Here is a 14,912-nt window from a genome sequence, read left to right as displayed (position 1 = left end):
AAGGGGAGGGCAATCGTCAGTTTCCCTGCCTCACTCTGCTCTGTCCCATTAGGGGATGGACAAGGAGGAGACTGAACAGATTTGCTCCCCACATTCTATGTAGGAATGTAATGCCTAGGAGAGGGATTGGCATCCCCTGCCCAACCTGTTAGGGCAAGAGGCCAAGCCTCCCTACATACCCTTAAAACGCCTGTTCCCTCAGAAAACCTGAAATCTGGTTGTACAGGGCATGATGCCAACGTATGGGGCTCCTCTCAGAAGCCTGAGGGCAGGGGCCAAGTTCTATGCTATTTGACACACATTCTCCATTTGGGTGTCCCCTGGACTGGACTGGGGCTCCACCTCTTCCACCTTCTCTATCTTCACAGTGCCTATGAAGATGGCCAGCCGCTGGGCCAGGGTCTTGGTGTCAGGAAACAGGATAAAGTTGTAGATCAGTGAAGCCAGGATAGCCCCGGTCAGGGGTCCTAACCAGAAGATCTGAGGAAGCAGAGAAGTGGGCACCTGTTAGGAGCTCTCGGGATCATAGGGTGGCTTTGAGACCCATGCCTGCTTCCCCAGTGTTGACTGGTCTCCCAGGAACCCCTGAGCTGTCTAAAATTTGTGGCAAATTTGAGAAGCACGAATCCCGCCCCCACCCCAAACAAGTCCCTGCAGGAGAGGGGATCTTTTCGCCCACGGGGCCAGTCTCCTCACCACTCCTTTCTCCCTCCTCTCACCTCCCTGTACCAGCCAGGAGCGCTGGCCAGTGTTCCTATCTTTGCTGATGTGAGTGTCTATTTCTGTTTGTCTTTTTCTTTATCCAAGTTTGGAAATTGGTCCAGCTGGAGAAAGTGAATAAGGAAACAGCCAGGACTTGAGGCCCAGGGCTGTGGTTCCTGCCCTGGCCAATTTCTTGCCAGCCACTGGGTACCCTGGGCTACTGAAGCTAGAAGGGAAGGAAGTACAAGCCAGGATGCTCGCCCTGGTCTTCTGAGCCCAGGGAAACCTCTCTCGGGGGGTCAAGTTGGTCTGTGGCAGGGAGACTTGCCTGCCTGCTGCTGGTGAAGCCACAGTCCCTATTGCCCCTACCTGCCCCTCACCCCGCCATGGCTGCCAGCAGAGGGTCTTACCCAGTGGACTTCGAACTTCCCAACGATGACAGCAGGACCAAAGGAGCGGGCTGGGTTCATGGAACAGCCAGTGAAGTAGATCTGGGGAGTGAGTGTGGGTTTGGGGTGTGAAGAGGCTTAAGGCAGGCCTGGGAGGGGACAGTCCTCTCTGCCTTGGTTCAGACCCAGCTCCTGCCTTGGCCTCTCCAGCATCATACCCTGGGTCTGGAGAGTGGGGCACAGCCTTGGCCCCGAGGCATGAGGGGCTAAGGGAGGGACATTTATGGCCTTCAGGGCCCCTGCAGCCGCCCCCCAGGAGGGAGCAATGTGTGCACATGCATGGTGTCCCGTTTGCCCCTTACCCCAATGAGGTGGCCCAGTGCCACAGAGATCCCAATCATGGTGGCCGGGGAAGCCGAGGCCTGCCGGTGGTCAGTGGAAGCAAAGACACAGAGCACCAGCTGCAGGGTCAGAACCAGCTCCACCGTCACTGCCTGGCCAGTTGAGACACTGCTTTGCACCTGGGTGAGAGGGTTACCCTGGATCCACAGGGGCTCTGCCAGGCGCTGGTGACCCCCCACCTCATTTCCTCTCTGTAAGGGGTGACATCTCACCACGGCCAGTTCCAGGACTTAGGGAGAACTGCGCAGTGGCCACCCACTCCCTGCAGCGGGGTCGCCCCTCCCACCCCAAAGGCTGGCTGGGGCCAGTGATGTAGGGGGTGGCAGGGGCTCAGGGCCGGTGGGAAAGGGGAGGCACAGACAAGCTGGGGTGCATGTTTGCAAGCTGATTGGGAGGACACTTGGGTGGGAATGGAAGGAGGAGATTTGGGAAAGTAGGTGGAACAGAGATGATGAGGGGAATCTGGAGGGGGGGCAGTGAAACAGGCCTTAGGGTGCTGGGGAGGGAGGGAACTGGGAAAGCAGAGGAGCGGGGAACATGGGGGCTGTGGCGGGGAGATGAGGTGTATGCAGGGTCCCTGCCACCCCCAGCCCCAGCCCTCCCTGGCTCCCCCAGCCCTTAAATGCCTGGTCCTCAGACTCCTGCCCCTTAGTGTGGTCTCTCCCACCTGTCCCTCACACTCAATGCCATTCCCGCTCTGCCGTCACTGAAGCCACAGTCTGACCCCTGGGTCACACCCTGCACAGAGCAGGTGTGAAGCAGGTGCCCGAGTGGTTACCTCACGACCCCTTTCTTCGCTGACCCTTCACCCTTACCACCTGTTTAGTCACCTCCCTCCTGACCCCACCAGGTGCCCCTCCCTGCACTTACCACATTGACCCCGAGGGTCTCTCGGATGTCCCCTGGTGTGACCCTGTAAAGCAGAGCAGCCCCCACAATGGCTCCCACCAGTTGGGCAGCCACATAGGCCACAGCGCAGGGCAGGGAGATCTTGGAGCCCAAGAGGAAGGCCAGCGTCACCGCGGGGTTGACGTGGGCCCCACTGGCCTTCCAGGTGACCTGCACAACCATGGCGGTGACCAGGTTGAAGGTGATGGCGACCTGCAGCACAGAGGGAAGCGCTGCGGGCCAGCGCATAGCCGAACCCACACCGAAGAACACGTACAGCCCTGTGGCCAGGAACTCGGCGAACAGCGCCTTGCTGATGGACATCCAGAGCCGGCACCCCAGCATCCTGCGCGCTGTACCCTCCTGGCTCCACTGCGTGTAGGTCCTGGAGTGCTGGCTGCCACCTCCTGCTCCCAGGGCCTCTGTCGGTTTCCCTTGCCTCTGTCTCCTCGTCTCCTCTGGTCTCTTGTCTCTGGCGTCTCCCTGTGTGGAGGCTTCACTGGCCGCCACCTGCAGCTCCGCCTTGGCACTGCTGCCCAGGACTGTGCTGTCAGGCTGGCAAGGCTGTGCTGGCGGGGTTATGTGTGTCGGGGGGTGGGAGGCGTGGGGGTGGTGCTCACATGCCTGTTCCACTCAGCTCACCTGACAGCCGGGGGGGGGGGGGGGGCGGGGGGCATGGTCCCAGGGTGCTGACCTGGAACCTCCAGGGAGGTTTCCAAGCTGGACAGGCCCAACTCTGCTGCGGGCAGAGGCCCAGCCTGAGGGCAGTAGGTGCCCGGGATTCCAGGGTGCTCACATCCCTGGTGTCAGCTTAGACAGAGCAAGACCACTGGTTCCCGACCCCAAGGCCTGCTTCAGAGGGTCCTGTGCATCCGGGGGTGGGGGAAGGGGGGGGTTCCTGTTCTCCTGGTCCCTCTGCCTGTAGGCTCTGCCTCCAGATGGGCTCACACTATCTGTAACCCACAAATCCAGATGTAAAATGAAGTTCTCTCCTCCGGTCCCACCTAAACCCCACTCTCAGAAAGCAGATGTGAATGGACGTGGGCCTGTGGGGACAGAGGGACAGACGGAAGACAGGTTTGTTCCACAGCTAATCAGAGACACACAGGGCAGTGGGTGCCTCTGCTGCACGCCTGGGAAATTTCCACTGGTCACGCACCCCTTCTCTGTCCCTGTTTCCCTCACTCCCTCTCCCTCCTCAGCCCCACCCCTACATTCTCTGCTCCCTTTCTCAGGGGCCAAAACAATACTTCTTAACATCTCACTCAGAGCAGCTGAGTCATTTTTGCGGCTATTCTGGCCTTAAGGTCACTCATGCCCTAGGCTCTGCCCTTTTATTCTTAGCAGTGTATCAAGGCACTTACTCAAACAAAGGTATTCCCTCCCTAAGAAGAATCTGCTGAGCTGTTACAATAACACAGTCTTCACCTCTTAACCACATCTGGGTGCCAGGACCTCGCCTCTGGGCATAGCTACCTGCCCAGTGGATGTCCCCTGGTTGTCCTCAGGCCCATCAAACAGAACCTGTCTCAAAATGAGATCCTCTCCTGTTCCTCCAAATGCACTCCTCCTGTTTTCTCCAGCTGGTTGGAGGCACCTGGGAAGCATCCTTGACCCTTCTTCCCTCCTGCCTCATCCACTAGAGGCATCTAGTCCTGCTGATTTTTGAGTCCTGAAAGTTTCTTGAATGTTCTCTCTTCGTGCCACCCCTGTTGCCCCGCAGCCTTTAACATTCTTTCTGTCTGCTCCTTCTCTGCTCCAACCAATTATCCACCCTGCTGCCAAGTGATCTGTCTAAAATGCAAATCTGATCCTGCTGTTCCTCTGTTAAAGCCCCTGTCCCCTCTGTGAGGCCCTCTGGGGTCCTGCTCACCTCTCCCCACTCCGTGCCTCGCTCTTTACCTTCTGGCTTCACCAAATGGCTAGTAGTTCTGGGGCACTCCAAGCTGGTCTCTCCTTGGAGGATGCTCTCTCTTCTCGGAGAGCCCTTCCAGCTTCCTTCGCTTGGGTAACCCTAACCCAACCCTAAGGCTCAGCTTTGATGTCACCTCCTCCTTTCCTGGGCGAGGCCCCTATGTGTGCTCCCACCACACCAGGGCATTTCTGTGTACTAGTTGTCACAAGGTGTTGCCATGGTGATAACGTGTCTCCCAGGGAGACAGGGAGCCCCTGAGGGGGCAAGAGCCAAGTTTTGCTCATTCCTACATGTAGTGTTTTGCACAGGGATTGGTCATAGTAGGTGCTCAATAAATAATTGTTGAACGAATGAGTGAATAAAAGTTTTTTTTTCTTCTTTTTAGCTAAGTCTGTGCTTTTATTGGCTACTTGAGAGGGATAAAGCAGGAGGAGTGGGCAGGCCCCTGCTTCACTGATTTCTTGACCTGGAGGCAGGTGACTTTCACATATGCTTCTGTTCAGCTGGCCATTCCTTTGGTCTTATACCCACTCTTACCTGGGCTGAGCCCGCTGAAGTCTCCAGTGAAACATCCCAGCTCTGATCACAGGCTCTGTCCACCCTCCCTCCCTCATCTCAGTCACAGTAAATCCCTCCCTTAACCCCCTCCTGGTCTCCCAGCCAACCTGACTTCACCCTACCTTCTCCAGCCAGATGCCCTGGCAACTCACCTTAGTGCCCCACTGTCCTAGCTTCCTTTTCTCTCTATCCCCATCTCTCCATTCTCATTCTCATACCCCCCTGCCTACCGTCTGCACTGCTGAGCCTGCTGGAGACACTCGCCCAGCCATGCAGACCTCCGCCATGACAAGGCCATCTCTCTGGCCTCTAGGGGTCGCAGCTCTATTCAGCAATCCTTACACCATCCCTCATGGCTCTCTCCCCATTCTTCTAAGGCCTACTCTAAATGTCCCCACTGTCTTCAAGTACCCCACTCTCTCTGGCTTTCTTCCAGCAGATCAACTTGCCTTCTGTCCCACCAGAAATCCAAGCTAGCAGGCAATACTTCTTTCCGCCCTTCCTTTCCAGCCACAAACTCACTGGTGGCTGCCCCATGCCCTCACCAGCTCCCCTGTGCCCCTGCAGAGGAGGCCGCCCTTCCTCATGTCCCGGTGTTCTCGACTCTGAGCAATGGAACCATCTCTCAGCCATTCCCAGTCTCATCTGTGGTTTGCACTTCTCCCTCTCCTGGCTTTTTTTATATCATGCCTGGTAATCTCAAAATATTGGAGAGACCATGAATTTGGAAGGCCTTTCCTCTTTGTCTCTGTTTTAAGACTTTGTTCAAGTCTAATTCCTCCATGAAGCCTGCCCCAATTTTCCTTTCCAGCAGAATCAAGGTGAGCCACATGGAGAAGCTGGGCTTGAGCAAAGCCAGCAGCTACTTCTGGCTTCAGCCTCCTCATGGCCTCCACTGTTCCAGTGCAGACTCCTGTTCTTTCCTGGCTTAGAGGATTCTTTCAATAAATACTCAAGGGATGCCCGGCTGGTGTGGCTCAGTGGTTGAGCATTGACCTATGCACCAAGAGGTTGCCGGTTTGATTCCAAGTTAGGGCACATGCCCAGGTTGTGGGCCAAACCCCTGGGCATGCAGGAGGAGGCCAATCAATGTTCTCATTGATGTTTCTATCTCCCTCTCCTCTCCCTTCTTCTGTCTCTAAAATCAATAAAGAAAAAAAGTTTAAAAAAAATACTCAAGGGATGAAGGAATAGGCAGTGTGGGTGGCATTCTCCCTGGCACCGTGGGTTCTCTGCCTAGGGGCTGTCCCAAAGAAACTCAAGGGCATCTCTCTTCTTCCCTCCCCTCAGACAGGGCCATGTAGGGATTGGGAACAGACACCAGTCCCTATATCACACCCAGCCTCCGTTTCTGTCCCTGTATACCAAACAACAGGAAAGCCTATCTGCTGAGAACTTTGATAAGTGAACGCATGTGAACATTGCCATGCACACCGTGCCCCTGGCCAATGCTTAACTTCTGGCACTTCAGTTTTCCCCCTTATAAAATGGAGATTAAAATGCCCACTTCCCCACATGCCGCTAGGAATGAATGCGCCAATACCTAGGGGAGTGTCTCTGAGTCAGAAAATGTTGGTTATTAGAATTGCCACTCCTCTCCCCTCTCCAGTGAGACAGCTGTGAGGATGGCTGGGGTGGGAAGGGTCCTTGCTGCTGCGGCAGCTCCAGGATGAGCAGCACCTGCGGTCCCTGCTCTGGACCCTGGAGACTGAGAGCATTAAGTACAGTGGTAGCCCTGTTTCTGGCTGGCCTAGAACAGAGCCTCCTGGGGTCCTACTTGGCCTGGGACAAGGTCCTTCACCCCCTGAGGCCAGCCAGCCATTGACCAGGGCTTGCTCCAGTTCCAGTCAGCACCTTGCCAGGCCCAGCCAGTCCTGGGCTCCAGTGCCACTCTTGGAGGTCACATGCTCAGAGGCCTTTTGCCAAGGCCCCACACCTAGCAACCTACAGCTGCCTGTCAGGTGGCTGTGTGCTGTGAGCTCCCGGAGGCCTGTCTCTGGGCTCCCCAGACGCTGGGGTGGATATCTCCGTGGAAAGGGGTGTGTGTGTGTGTGTGTGTGTGTGTATGTGCGTGCGCGCACAAGGGGCACTGTGAGCTCTGACAGAGGACCGGGGCTTGGGGGAGATGATGGAACAAGAAGGATGAAGGTATCAGGAAAGAAGAGGAGGGACATTAAACACATGACAGAAAGGGAAGAATTCAAGGTAGCTTCCCTCATATCATCTCACCAATCCCCACAAAATGTGACAGGGAAGGAAGTCTGATCTCATCCTCATCAGACGGGAAGAAACTGATACTTAGAGAGGGGCTGAGAGAGCTGACCTTTTTGCAGCCCCTCCTGTCCATCCATCTAGACAGCCAACCTCCGTCCATTCTCTGCCGTCACCCCCAGTCCTCCTCCATCTCTCCATCATGTCACCATGTCTACCTTCCTACCCGGTGAAAATTGGGAGCCCCTTCGGGAAGAGGGGGAGTGGGAGGAGGAGGAAGCCTCTTAGGGGAGAACCAAGGCTCTTTCTGGGTTCCATCTTCAGGTGGAGCAGGTCAGAGAGGTGACTGGGCATGTGTGCTTGGGTGTGACACACACGTGTGCCTCTGGGAGAACACATGGAGCCAGAACACAAATGGGGAGGGCTGACGTGGCCATCGCACGCATAGAAAGAGCAGCCCAAGTCGAGAAGACGCAGCCCCTCGGCCCAGCTAAATGCCAATGTGGATAAGCGGGGTTGGGCGTGCATGTCTCTGTGCGCAGGTCTCTGAGCCCGGACCTAGCAGCACGTGGAGGATCATCCACCACGGAGTACAGCGCCCTCTGCTGGCCACAAAGCCCGACTGCCGCTACTTGTCGGTCCAAAGCCCTAGGTGGACCCTCGCCCTTTGGCAGGGCCCGGAACTCCCTCGGACTGGGTAGCTCACTCACCCAGAGGCCCACCTGTCAGAGAACGAAATGCAAGTTGCTGGGCTGGAGGAGAGGTCAGCCTTCCAGTCATGGCTGTGCCTGCTCCTGAGTCTTGTGGAGACTGAGAGGGAAAGGGACTCCTTCTCTTCTGCACCCTGTCTCGGATAGTGGGGTGTGGGTGGACTGCGAGTAGCTGCTTCCGGGTGGCCCCAGGGAACCCAGGCCTGAGAGACTCCCCGTGTTCTCTATCCCCCATGCTCCATCCGGCTGGAGCCCAGACCCAGGATTCGTGAAGAGAAGCGCAGCAGTCGTGTATTCGGTGGACGAGGTCTCCCCCTGCTGGTCGGAGCTGGCACTTGCGGCCAGGACTGGCTGGGGGCCGGAGCTAGAGGGTGGGGGCTGCTCCTTTCCACAGGTTTTCACCGGAATACTGCCTTTTGTTGTTAACTGCATGCTGGTGAGGCAGACAGGGCAGGGCATCATGGTTGCCGCTCCCACTCACAGATACTAGACTCAAGTGTGGAGGAGGGCTGGAGACTGCCAACCTCACCCCCAGACCCTGGGGCTGACCCTCGCCAGCAGGGTGTACAGACTCTCCCACCTCTTCTCTGTTCACCTCCTAGTCCTCCTGGCCCCTCCACTTCTACGGCAAAACTGAAGACTTTGGAGCAAGGTTCTTACACAAGAGAAAAGCCAGAGTTCAGGTTCAAACACTTTCTGGAGAGCCGAGGCCCCAGAACTGGGGTGTGGCCAGCGTTTCAGGTGTGTACACACCAGCTTCTTCTTCTTTTTTTTTTTAATCCTCACCCGAGGACATTTTTTCCATTTTTTGTTCAGATAGAGTGGGAGGGAGAGAGAGGAAGAGAGAGAGAGAGAAACATCGACATGAAAGGGACACATCGAGTGGCTGCCACCCGCATGACCAACCAGGGCAGGGGACAAACTGCAACCGAGGTACGTGCCCTTAGCGGGAACCGAACCCGGGTCTCTCCGGACCACAGGCCGATGCTCTAACTGCTGAGCCAAACCGGCCAGGGCCACACCAGCTTCTTTTCACACTTATTGAGCACTCACTCTGAAGAGCCCGGCCCTGTTTGCACAAAGGTTTTATTTCCAACCATTGTCTCATTTTGTCCTCACAACCACCCATGAGTACAAGTGGCCCCATTTTACAGATGAGGTCATTAGAACTCAGAGAGTTTATGTTACCCAAAGTTGTGCATCAGCACTTGGACCCCAGGTCAGGCTCCTTAACTATGATGCAGTGTCCTGAGCTGCTCATCAGCATTCCACCCTTTCCCCACAGACAGCAGACGGGTCCTAGGAATCTCACTCTCTCATCTCATCTGATCCCCACAACACTCTGAAGGAAGCAGTTTTAATCCTCATTTTATAGCTTAATAGATGGAGGTTTGGTGAATTAAGGCAGTTTCCTAAGGAATGTCAGTGGGTCAGTGGCAAGGAGACAAGAGCCGGTGAGGGCAGAGCTGTGGGCCTAGAGGGAAGATGGTAGGGACACTGGCCTGCAGAGACTGGGAAGAGGCCAGAAAAGAGGTAGGCCAGGTGCAGCTTCTGGGTGTGTGTGTGTGTGTGTGTGTGTGTGTGTGTGTGGTGGGGGCAGGGGTGCTGCTGCTGTCTCTGAGCACAGGCTCCCAGCATAGCTCCTCTTTGGAACACTGAGGTGTAAAGAGGGGAGTCCAGGCCTGTGCCTCCTTCCTGATGACAGACCTGGCTGGTCACCCCCTTGGCATCTGACGGGGCTGCAGGCTGGTTCACTTCTCCTCCACCCTGCCTGTCATACCCTCCTCAAGTGGCAGGGACTGGACATAGCTGAGGTGGGAGGGGTGTGCAGGCGGGAGACTGAGTGAAGAGGATGCCTCCTTCTCTCTCCCACTGCCTTTTCCTGACCTCTAACTCTTTCTATATTTGGTCCCTCTCCCTCTCCCCAACCCCTCTCTTGCTCTTCCCACCCCCATATCTGACTCTAGGCCTCCCCTGGCCTCAGCTTCCCTGTCTTTCCATAGAGGACTGTGGAGCCATTGGGGGAAGGTGTAGGGTGACAAAGAGGAGAGTTGATGGGCCTAAGTGTCCAAGGAGAGGCTTCTAGGGGGAGATGAGGCAGAATATGAATGTCAGTGGTTTACTGGGAAGCCCCCACTCCAAGCAGCCCACACATCCATAAGCAGAAATAAATAAGGCAGCATTAAATGAACCCGACTGCCTCCCTCCTAAGGAGCTGTCTCCCTCTGGCTCTTGAGGAGGGGCTGGGAGAGTGGGGGGTGAAGAATGCAGGCCATCGCTTCCTGGCCTCCCCCTGGGGCAGCCTGAGAGCTTGGTGCTGTGTTCCCAATCTCTGAGGTCTGAACTCATGGCAGCAGCCTGTCCTGTCTCAGTGAGACACCTCCCTCCTATCAGACCCCAGCTCCTGACCCCCACCCCAAGAGTCCTATCATGGGTTCCCGCTCCAATTCTAACTGCAGCCTGGGGAGCCAATACCTCCTCCCCAGCCCAGAGGACCCAGCTGTGGGGGAAGGAAGCTTTGCTGTGTGTGTGTGTGTGTGTGTGTGTGTAGTCCCCCCCCCCTCCCCTGCAGTTCATAGGCGAGGGCCTGGCCCCTGACGCTGGTCAGTGGGCAGTCAGCTCCATGGTCTTCTTCTGCTCCTCCCTCTGCTCCTCCCAGTCCTCTTCAGGCTCGTGCGTGCCCTTGACGACAGCCACACGCTCACGCAGGCTCAGGGAATTGGGGAAGAGCAGGTAGAAGTAGAGGATGGCAGCCAGGGCAGCCCCCACGATGGGTCCCACCCAGAATACCTGGTGGAGACAGGACAGCTTCAGGGGGCTGAGCCCCAAGCCTCAGAGACCAACAACTATCCCCCACACCTGCTCCAGAGGACAGACTCATGGACCCTCAGAGGAGACAGACAGACAGACTTCCAGAAGGAAAGGCTTCCTCCCACCTCAGGGACAGATATACTGACACCCCTCTCCCCAGTGATAGGGACGACCACAGACACCCACATCCCCAAAGCAGACAGACAGATCCCTCAATGGCCAGCACCCCTCCAACCCTACTCTAAAGAGAGATAAATGAATCTTCAGAGGGAACAGACATATAGATCCTCAGAGAGATGAAGAGAACTCCTCTCCCTTCTACATGGGGATAGAGACTGACTCTGGAGGGAGACCATGAACTCTCAAAGGAGGTTTCAGATTGTCCAGAGGGACAGACTCACAGGAAGGAAAACTGTCCCAAATCCTCAACAGGGACAGACAAATAAAACATCAGAGAAGACAGACACACAGACTTTCAGAGGAACAGACAAAATCCTCAGAGATCAACCTAGAGGTGGAGATCCCCTCCCTTCCTAAAGGAACAGACAAGCATAGTCCCTCCCACCCCCCAACAAGGGTCTCTTTGTCCATATAAATCTATCCCTGCCAATGTTCTGACTACATCCTATTCCCTACTGTGTCCTCTCTCCAGCCACTGCTCCCCAGGCCCACCCCAAAACTCTGGGCCACAGCACCCAGAAAGTCCAGATAGCTGCAGCTGGGCGTCCAGGTCCTCATTGCCAGGGATCTAGGGAGGCCCAGACTCACCCAGTGTGCAGGGCTGTACTTATTCATGACCACTGCGGGGCCGAAAGAGCGGGCTGGGTTCATGGAGCAGCCGGTGAAATAGATCTGGACAGAGAGAGGGAGGCGGTGAGGAGGGCAAAGTGCATGTCTACTCCCCCAGGGCCCCCAATCTCCCAGGGTCACCCAGCAGTCTAGGGGCTCAAACTGATCTCCAACGGAAGATCTCCCTCCACAGGTCCCTATGCACTCCTCTCTTCTCTGTCCTGAGCTCGGGCTTGGTTTCCTGCCCCCACCCCAACTCCCACTTATTCCCATCTTCCCTCAGGCTACAGGAGGTTTGCAGGGCTCAAGTCTGGGACAGAGTACAGTAGCCCCACTCCAGGCCCAAACTGCTGGCCTCATTGGTCCAGAGAGGTACTACTCTAGGGCCCCATTATTTACCTCAAGGGACTCCCCACAACCCCAGCCACATGGCAGCTCCACTCACCCCTACAAGGTGGCCCAGTGTGACAGACAGGCCAATGGACAGGGCCGGGGAGCCCACAGGGCTGGTGCGACGGGGGTCGGTAGAGGAGAAGATGCAGAGTGCCAGCTGGAAGGTCAGAATCAGCTCCACCCCCACGGCCTGGCCTGATGTTGTGTCGTTTTTGAGCTGCAAGAGGAGGGTGGGTGAGTTAGGACCCTCCTTCTTCTGGCTGTACAGCCAGGGGCTTGAGGAGATGGGTTTAGGGTCTCCAAGGACACCTACAGCCCAGTGCATGTCAAGTCAGGGAAGTCATCTGCCAAAGAGACTACATACTTCACAGTGTATGCAAAGCTTGGAGCACAGACCTGTGTCCAAAGGGTGGTATGAGGGGAACTTTTCCTGGACACAGTCCTGTCAACGGTTCTGCCCAGTCTCCAACCCCCACAAGCTGGCATTTACCCTCCCTCCTGTGGGCAGCTGCCCAGTTTGTCTACACACCCCCAGCCCACCTCCTGCCTGCGCCTGATCCACTGCCAATGCCAACCTCAAACCCGTCTCTCCAGTGTGGCTGACTCACGGCTTGACAATGGCCGAGAAAATCCTCCTCTGTGTTTGATTAATGAACCCAGTTTGCATGGGACATGGGGGCTGAATTTGGGGCTTTGGAAGGGGGAGGCAGCAGAGAGACAGGAACAGGAACCAAATACTCAACAAAGAACTTCACATTGGAACATAATTAGGGGTTCACATGTATGGTCTCTAAATGGGATCCCTTGACACCCGCTGTGGTAGGTGATGGCCATCCCCTGTAATGGCTGAGAAAAATGAGACCCAGAGCGGCCAGGGTCAGCAGAAGCCAAGACTGCAACCCATCTCCCTGATGGTTCCACAAAACCAGTCTGCTGACCTAAGAACCTGGAGGATCCCCCACCCCCGTCATCTTTGAGATCCCAGTCGTGAGTGGAGAAAAAGGCACCCCACTTGCAAGATGGACACGAGTGACAAACTGCACTGTGAACCCGGATACTCTGCGCCCATGCCATCGGCCTGTGGGTCTCTGAGGGGACCCCTCCCATTCACCCCCAATCGGACTGCCAAATTCTCCCTTTTGCCCTGGGATACTGTAGAAAATTATTTGTATGATTAATGAAAATAAAACACACCTCGTGGCAAAAAAAAACAAAAACCAGTCTGCTGAGGAACAGACAGGAGCTCTGAGGGGTGCAAGAGAAAGGCAAAATTCAGGGGCGAGACAGGAGAAGAGGTTGAAGTTTCTGGTAAGAAAGGAGAGGCAATAGGCACCAGGAGAGAAGCCAGGAAGGGGCAGCAGGAGGGGAGCTGGCAGAGGAGGTGGGTATGAACCAGGAGGCTGAGCAGGGACACACACCAGCCTGGGGATTCATCTTCCTGGCCTTGGGAGGCTGTCACCTTCCCTGCAAGGGTGTGTAGTGGCCCACTCAGTGGCATCGTTTTTTTTTTTAATCCTAACCGTAGGATGTTTTTCTATTTCTCTTCAGATGGGGGGGGGGGGAGGACGGGGAAGAGAGAGAAACATCGGTGTGAGAGAGACACATAGAGTGGTTGCCACCCCCACAACCCCAACCGGGCAGGGAAGAACCACAACGAGGTACGTGCCCCTGAGGACGGGAATGGAACCCACCACTGTTTGGTCCATGGCCGAGGCTCTAACCGCTGAGCCAAACCGGCCAGGGCAGTGGCATCTTCTTAAGATGGGGTATGGGGCTTGGTCTCTAGTCCACCCCAGGGTCCCTGCCCCACCCCCAGTCCGGTGGGCACTCACCTCGTTGACAGCCAGAAAGCCTCGGACTTTGTCTGGTGCCAGCCCACGGACGATGCCTGCCCCAGCAATGGCGCCCACCAGCTGGGCCACCACGTAGAAGACAGCCCGGAGCAGGGAGATCTGGTTGCCCACCAAGAGGGCTAGTGTGATGGCAGGGTTGATGTGGCCGCCGCTCACGGGCCCCAGGGCCTGGGCCAGGGTGCCTATGGCCAGGCCAAAGGCCAGCGCGATCTGGAGGATGCTGGGCTTCTCTGACCACTCAAGGGCCGAGCTGAGGCCGAAGAAGACGAAGATGAGGGTGGCCAGGAATTCGGCGAACACAGCCTTGATGAAGGCCACGGAGCACACCTCCTTCTTCATGGTGGCTGTGGGGGCCGTGAGGCAGCGGGGGCAGCCCTGCGGGGCGGCGGCGGCGGGGGGCTGGCTCCCAGGCGGGGCCCGCTGTCCCGGGACCTCTGCGCGGCTGGCCTGGCGCGGGCCCCTTCGGGCTGCGCTATATAGAGGGCGGGCGCCCCCGGGCTGGGCCGGAGCGGGGGGGCAGGGGGCGGCGCCCGCGCCCGGGAGCCAGCACTGCTGGCAGGGAGGGAACTTTGAGGCCGCCCCGGGCTCGCCACTGCCCCGGGCCCCGTGAGTTCTCCCGCCCCGACAGCAAGCGCCCTGTCCGGGCCACGTGACCCAGGCCGGGTGGTACACCGGCCCCGCGTCGGGGGACCCGTGCATGGTGCACTCGGGCGGCTCCCACGCTCAACTCTGCGCGGTTTGTCCGGGTTCCCGCGGACACTTGGCTTCTGTCGGGCGCCCTGTCCTTCCGACCTCCGGCTGGCTGCCTCCGCCGGGCTTTTATTCCCGGCCGTGGTCTTCCTCATTTCTCCTCTTTGGGCCCCAGGTCCAGCCCCTCCTTTTCCTCCTGCGACCCAGGCATCCTTATCCAGACTCACCCCCACGGAGCTGGAGTGATGCGATCCCCTGAGGACAGCGCCACTCAGCTCCCGGCCGCCCGGTGGCGGGGGCGGGGGCGGGGCGGGCGGCCGGGCCGGGCCGGGCCGGGCGGTCCCGCTGTCGTGGGCTTCTCCCTGGCCCCGGCCAGGCGGGCCTCCGGGGTTGGAGCGGGGGCGTTTCGGGAAAAGCGGGCACCGTGAAGGCCTGTCCCGCGCCTGGCCGTCCGGGACCCCCCGCAGCCTCAGGGCAGCCGCCTGGAAGGAGGCGGTGGATCTTGGGAGGCGCCCTTTGCCAGGCAACCACCCCAACCCCTCGTGCACAGCCCTCTTGGGGATCTCAGCGAGTCTCCGAAGGAGGTGGGGGCCAGGGGTTC

General features: G+C 57.5%; 2 protein-coding genes across 2 annotated transcripts; both read right to left on the bottom strand.

Annotated features, from left to right (window-relative positions):
* Positions 1-266: 266 nt before the first annotated feature.
* Positions 267-8,237, bottom strand: AQP6 (aquaporin 6). The gene is given in 6 exon segments (XM_036251521.1): positions 267-480; positions 1,113-1,193; positions 1,454-1,612; positions 2,364-2,733; positions 2,735-2,753; positions 8,111-8,237. Coding segments are annotated over 6 exon segments (954 nt in total). The 3' UTR covers positions 267-282.
* Positions 8,238-8,843: 606 nt separating this feature from the next.
* Positions 8,844-14,054, bottom strand: AQP5 (aquaporin 5). Its single transcript, XM_036253000.1, has 4 exons — positions 13,601-14,054; positions 11,821-11,985; positions 11,355-11,438; positions 8,844-10,565 (listed from the first exon to the last, which is right to left on the bottom strand). The coding sequence occupies exons 1-4, from the start codon at positions 13,958-13,960 to the stop codon at positions 10,380-10,382; spliced, it is 795 nt and encodes a 264-aa protein (XP_036108893.1). The 5' UTR covers positions 13,961-14,054; the 3' UTR covers positions 8,844-10,379.
* Positions 14,055-14,912: the final 858 nt, after the last annotated feature.

The sequence above is a fragment of the Molossus molossus genome, unplaced genomic scaffold, assembly GCF_014108415.1.
Source record: "Molossus molossus isolate mMolMol1 unplaced genomic scaffold, mMolMol1.p scaffold_m16_p_10, whole genome shotgun sequence".
NCBI lineage: Eukaryota > Metazoa > Chordata > Mammalia > Chiroptera > Molossidae > Molossus > Molossus molossus.
This window is presented reverse-complemented; position numbering and strand designations above follow the sequence as displayed.